The 6,967-nt window shown below is 38.6% G+C and overlaps 1 protein-coding gene and 1 non-coding gene across 2 annotated transcripts; both read left to right on the top strand.

The window, feature by feature from the left end:
• Positions 1–806: 806 nt before the first annotated feature.
• On the top strand, positions 807–1,406 carry LOC148580232 (uncharacterized). Its single transcript, XM_088502249.1, has one exon. It carries the CDS (start codon positions 807–809, stop codon positions 1,404–1,406), a length of 600 nt encoding a protein of 199 aa, XP_088358375.1.
• Positions 1,407–5,953: 4,547 nt separating this feature from the next.
• Positions 5,954–6,061, top strand: LOC148580231 (small nucleolar RNA R71). The gene has a single exon (XR_015898149.1). It is a non-coding gene; the product is annotated as a small nucleolar RNA R71 (small nucleolar RNA).
• Positions 6,062–6,967: the final 906 nt, after the last annotated feature.

Genomic DNA, 6,967 nt, shown 5'->3' with positions numbered 1-6,967 from the left:
TAACTATTTTCCATTAATAACTTTTCACATGTAGTCATGACCATGTGTTAACATCATTTACCTTTAAATGTGCATTCATAACCATCCTTTTCCATTCTCTTCCTTGCTCTATCTCTTTGAATCTAATTTACTTTCTCTTCCCTTTTTCAGAATGGCCACCAAGAAAGGAAAAGAGAAAGCTACTCCCAAATCAACAGCAAGAAGAGGAACAAAAAGAGCATTAGTGGCAGAACCCTCTTCAACTGGGGTTAAACCCTCAACAAAGAGACTTAAGAGGATTATAAAGGTTGATGATAAAGAAAAAGCCTTCCCAGCAAAGGACACTGCGCGATTTCCCAATCGCTACTGTGAGCAGATGTTCCCCATCCTGGCAGAAAGGAGCTACAACAACGAATACCTTCTTCTCCTCCCAAACCATATTGCTACCTTTGTTGAGCCACAAATTGCACAAAGACAATGGGGTTTCCTCAAGAGACAGCCGGGCCAGGTCAATCTTTCTTGGGTAGTCGACTTCTACTCCAACTTCCACATGCCAACCCTGCAGTCTGTCTTTGTCCGTCAGAAGCAAGTCCCCATTACATAAGAGGCCATTCAAAAAAGCTTTAGTTCTTCCCCCTGTTCCAGAAGGATTAGACGCCTTTCAAGAAGCCGCACTCAAGCGCCAGATGTACCAATTTGATTGGGACGCCGTTCTCAGAGTTATCGCACTACCTGGCAGCCGTTGGATCTACGGATACCATCGTACCCACCCTAAGGGAATATCGGCTTCAGCACTTACCTTGGAGGCTCGCGTATGGGCACAGATCATGTCCCATTACGTCTTTCCGAGCACTCACGAGTCCTCCTTCACTGCGGACATGGCCGTTCTACTATGGTGCATGCTTACAGACCAGCCTCTGAACCTACCAAGACATATCCGGAATGCCATGGGACACGTACAAATCGTGGGCAACTTACCTTTCCCCGCCTTGGTCTCAGATCTTGTCTCAGTAGCCGGAGTCTCCTTCAGAGCTGGGGACACCAAAGCCATACTTCCACAGGATGATCAATATGTCCCTAATGGGAAATATATCAGACCCTCAGCAGCCACTACAAGCCATCCCACTGAACCGGCTCAAGACATTCTTCCTTCCGTACCACAAGCACCTACCACAGACCAACTGCTTCATCAGATACTCGAAAGGTTGGATCGGCAGGAACACAAAGCTAAGATGAGAGAGCGCCGTAACAAGCACCGATTCACATACCTCAAGGAGCTAATTATGGGAAAATTCAAGGACTCAGACACCCCGAACTCCACTTCCTTTACCAGCACAGGGAGCCATGATGGTCCCGACTGTGGAGATACTACTACCAGCCCACCCCTGTTCCTGACAGATGGCACCGAGGATGGTGCAAAGCCTTAAGTGTGGGGAGGTCGGTCAGTACCTGACTTCCGAAGGTAATTTCTCTTCCCTAAACACCAATAAATTAGGATATTTAGTTCGTTTTTCTTTTATAGAATAGGATAAATTGCATAGTAATAGATTAGTTGCATGCATGTTCTACTTGATTGAAAAGACAATAAGTTTCTTCTAAGACTCTATCTTTGGAACGAAATTTCACTAATTTTAATTAAAATTTTTATGTTAAATTTGCTTGAAGTTATATTTGGAACATGATTTTTAAGTTAAAGAACACACAACCTGTTAGATTTGAGCCTTTATGCATGGTTACATTATTTAACCATAATTATTTTATTCTTGTGTGTTTACGTCTCTATGATTGTAATCTATATTTTGTTTCATCCTATATATCCAATATTTATTATATTTATATGTTTGCATATGATTGAGGCCATTAATTGTTTAGCTCACTTATCCAAATTAAGGCTACCCATTCAATTACCTTTATTAGCCACTTTGAGCCTTTAAATCCCATTTGTTCTATATTTTACCACATTATTAGCCTTAAGTGAAAAAATAATTATATATCCCAAACTGAATCTTTGGTTAGCTTAAGATAGAATTATGTGTGCTAATTAAGTATGGGAAATTTTAGGAACAAAAGATAGTAAGGGAATGTGTCATGATAATATAATGGAAATTTGGAGACCTACTCATGTGAAACTATAAGAATTAAAAATCTATGTGCATTGATAAGCTATGTTTACTTTTGTTGTTATGAAAAAAAAATTCAATAAATAAATAAGAGGACAAAATTACCCCAATGTAATGTTAAGAATTCAAGGATCAATGCATGTATGATAAAATTAAAATAAAAAATTGATACATGAGTATGGAATGTGAAAGGGAAATTCTGGGTAGCTAGGTATGAATTATAAAGTTATATAGAATATATATATAGGTTATGTTAAAGCTTGGGTTAATTAAAGATTCAGTTTATAAGCTTACTTAGCCATATATGTATCCTTACTATTACCTCAGCCCCATTATAACCTTGAAAAGACCTCATGATGTTTGCATTGGTATATCAAATGTTGTTGATTGATTAGGAGAAGAACAAAAAAAATTAGAAAGCATGATTAGAGAAGGATAGAGTGATTGCCCTATACACTAGAGAGACTAGAGTATACATACATCATTAGTGAGGGTTTAATGCTTAAAATTCTATGTTCCCTGCTTTCATTAGCTGCCTTTTTGCATTTTTATCTGTTCTTACTACATGAGAATTGAATTAGTGGAATTTGATTTGTAATTGTTTTGAAGAGCTTATTTACTATTGATCAAGTAGACAAGAATCATATAGTTGCATTTACATATATAGGTTGCATTGCATTGCATGAGTTTTTACATGTTCCTACTCATTTGTTTTATCTCCTTCAACTAAGCATGAGGACATGCTAATGTTTAAGTGTGGTGAGGTTGATAAACCACTATTTTATGGTTTATAATGTGTTTAATTGTGTGGTTTTATCATGATCTTTACCCACTTATTTATATGATTAGCATGCATTTATATTTCCTTCCTAAAATTATTACATGATTGAAAACTTGATTCCTAGAGACTTTTAATTATGTATTTTAATTCTCCTTTATTCCATTCGATGCCGTGATCTGTGTGTTAAGTGTTTCAGGCTTTATAGGGCATGAATGAGTTGGAGATTGGAAAGGAAGCTTGCAAAAATGGAAGGAACACAAGAAATTAAGGAGATGACCAGCGAGAATTGACGCGGCTGCACGGCTCACGCGACCGCGCGGAAGAGAGGAAATCGCAGTGACACGGCCGCATGGCTCACGCGACCGCGCGGATTGGAATAGCACAAATGACGCGGAGGCGTGGACGACGCGCACGCGTGGCAAAGCAAAACGCTGCATGACGCGTCCGCATGAATGACGCGATCGCGTGACATGCGCGATCTGCATAATCTGCAGAATTCGCTGGGGGCGATTTTGGACCCTGTTTTGACCCAGTTTTCGGCCCAGAAAAGCAAACTAGAGCCAGAGGACATGTAGAAACCAAAACAACATTCATTCTACATAGTTTTAGTTTTTTAGATCTAGTTTTACTCCTCCTCTAGGTTTTCTCTCTACACATTCATAGTTCATAGGATTTTTTATTTTTATTGCTCTTTGCATTGGGATATTGAGAAGAGTTATTACCTCATCAAGACTTCGTCATTCTAGTTCATTGTCTTTACTTGGCTTTACTCTTCCATGTCCTTTAATTTACTCAATTTTACTATTGGATTATTTTAGAATTTATTAATACAAGAGTTACTTTTATTTTTAATTGATTCCTTTGAGTTTTATTTATCATGTCTTTCTTTAATTCCCTTTCCAATGTTATGAGTTCTACATTCACATTGAGCGAGTAGTTCCCTAAATTGATGGGGAGTTGATTGAAATGAACCCTTGAGTTGGAATGCTCAAAAGAGAAATTGTAATTGGGTTTATTGTTGGATTGCCATCTAGTCACTAACGCCAGTCCTTCTAAGTAAGCGGATTGGGACTTGTGAATAGAAACAGCATTCCAACTTGTTTGACTTTCCCTTACCTAGTAAGGGATGACTAAACAGAACAACCTTCAATTATCAATTAATCTTGAGAGTACTACAACAAGAATAGGGCTTCCAACTAATCTACTCCCAGTCAAGGCTTTTATTTAAATTACTTAATTTCCCCAATTTAATTTCCTGTTTATTCAACTCAAACTCTTTTTGAAAATATCTGATTAATAAAATAGTACATCTTTCTGCAACTCGTTGGGAGATGACCTAGGATTCATACTCCCAGTATTTTAATTTTAATTTTTGTGACAATCCTTCTAAATTGATAAACGGATTTCTGGTTGGTTAAGAACTATACTTGCAACGCATATCTTACAACAATTCTTGACTTGCCAATTTCTGCCACGTCAGTCTCTCAACACCAAACTTAGAGTTTGAATGTGGGGGTTTTGTTTGACTCTGTATTGATAGAAGCTTTTCATTCTTCCTCTCCATGGTTACAGAAAGAGAACCTTGAGTCTTGAATACAAGGTAGTCCTCATTCAACTGAAGGACCAACTCTCCTCTATCAACATCAATCACAGCTTTTGCTGTGGCTAGGAAGGGTCTGCCAAGGATGATGGATTCATCCTCATCCTTTCCAGTGTCTAGGATTATGAAATCAGCAGGGATGTAAAGGTCTTCAACCTTCACTAGCACGTCCTCTACTAGTCCATAAGCCTGTTTCATTGATTTGTCTGCCATCTCTAATGAGATTCTTGCAGCTTGTACCTCAAAGATTCCCAATTTCTCCATTACAGAGAGTGGCATGAGGTTTATCCCTGACCCCAGGTCACACAGAGCCTTCTCAAAGGTCATGGTGCTTATGGTACAAGGTATGAAGAATTTTCCGGGGTCCGGTTTCTTCTGAGGTAATGTCTGCCTCATAAATGCACTCAGTTCATTGGTGAACAAGGGGGGTTCATCATCCCAAGTCTCATTACCAAATAACTTGGCATTCAGTTTGATGATTGCTCCTAGATACTTAGCAACATGCTCTTCAATGGTATCTTCATCCTCTTCAGAGGAAGAATATTCATCAGAGCTCATGAATGGCAGAAGGAAGTTCAATAGAATCTCTATGGTCTCTGTATGAGCCTCAGATTCCTTTGGTTCCTCAAAGGGAAACTCCTTTCTGTCCAGAGGACGTCCCATGAGGCTTTTCTCACTGGGACTCACGTCCTCCTCACTCTCTCCAGGTTTGGCCATGTTGGTCATGGTTATGACCTTGCACTCTCTCTTGGGATTTTCTTCTGTATTCCTTGGGAGAGTACTGGGAAGAGTTTCAGTAATCTTCTTACTCAGCTGACCCACCTGTGCCTCCAAATTTCTAATGGAAGACCTTGTTTCATTCATGAAAGTTAGTGTGGTCTTGGATAGATCTATGGTTGCCAGGCCAGAATGGCTCTGTTCAGAATTCTCTGTCTGTTGCTGAGAAGATGATGGAAAAGGTTTGCTATTGCTAAACTTACTTCTTCCACCATTATTATTGAAGCCTTGTTGAGGCTTCTATTGGTCCTTCCATGAGAGATTTGGATGATTTCTCCATGAAGGATTATAGGTGTTTTGATAGGGTTCTCCCATGTAATTCACCTCTGCCATTGCAGGGTTCTCAGGATCATAAGCTTCTTCTTTAGAAGATGCTTCCTTAGTACTGTTGGATGCGGCTTGTAATCCATTCAGACTCTGAGAAATCATATTGATTTGCTGAGTCAATATTTTATTCTGAGCTAATATGGCATTCAGAGTTTCAATTTCAAGAACTCCCTTCTTCTGAGGCGTCCCATTGTTCACAGGATTCCTCTCAGAGGTATACATGAACTGGTTATTTGCAAGCATTTCAATGAGTTCCTGAGCTTCTGCAGGGGTTTTTAGATGAAGAGATCCTCCTGCAGAATGGTCTAATGACATTTTTGACAACTCAGACAAACAATCATAGAATATACATATGATGCTCCATTCTGGAAGCATGTTAGTAGGACATCTTTTGATCAGTTGCTTATATCTTTCTCAAGCTTCATAGAGGGATTCTCCTTCCTTTTGTCTGAAGGTTTGGATTTCTACTCTAAGCTTGCTCATCTTTTGAGGTGGAAAGAATTTGGCCAGAAAAGCACTGACCAGCTTATCCCAAGAGTTCAGGCTGTCCTTAGGTTGTGAATCTAACCATGTTCTAGCTCTGTCTCTTACAACAAAAGTGAAAAGCATAAGCCTGTAAACCTCGGGATCAACTCCATTGGTCTTGACAGTGTCATAGATTTGCAAGAATTCAGCCAAGAACTGATGAGGATCTTCCAATGGAAGTCCATGAAACTTGCAAATCTGTTGCATTAGAAAAACTAATTGAGGCTTAAGGTCAAAGTTGTTTGCTCCAATGGCAGGAATTGAGATACTTCTTCCATAGAAGTTAGAAGGGGGTGCAATAAAGTCACCAAGCATCTTCCTTGCATCTCCACCATTGTTATTAGGTTCGGCCATGTCTCCTTTTTCGAAAATTTCTGTTAGGTCCTCTCCAGAGGGTTGTGCTTTAGCTTCCCTTAGCTTCCTCTTCAGAGTCCTCTCAGGTTCAGGATCAACATCAACAAGAATGTTCTTATCCTTGTTCCTGCTCATATGAAAAAGAAGAGAACAGAAAATATGGAATCCTCTATGTCACAGTATAGAGATTCCTTTATGTGAGTATAAGAAGAGAAGAATAGAAGAAGGAAAAGAGAAAAATTTGAACATAGAGGAGGAGAGGGGTTCAAATTTTGAGTGGAGAGGAGTGTTAGTAAATAAATAAATAAATAGAAGGAGATGGGAGAGGGGGAGAGAATTCGAATTTAATTTAAAAATAAAAGGAAAATATTTTTATTTTTATTTTAAAATGTAGTTAGAATTCAAAAATCAAAAAGAGAAACAAAATAAATTTTGAAAATTAAATAAATTGCTTAATTAAAAAGATTTTTGAAAAATTAGTTAGTGATTTTCGAAAATCAGAGA

This window comes from Arachis ipaensis, chromosome B10 (genome assembly GCF_059453495.1).
Source record: "Arachis ipaensis isolate K30076 ecotype BB chromosome B10, ASM5945349v1, whole genome shotgun sequence".
NCBI lineage: Eukaryota > Viridiplantae > Streptophyta > Magnoliopsida > Fabales > Fabaceae > Arachis > Arachis ipaensis.
The sequence above is the reverse complement of the archived record's forward strand: the minus strand, read 5'-3'. Positions and strand labels throughout refer to the sequence as shown.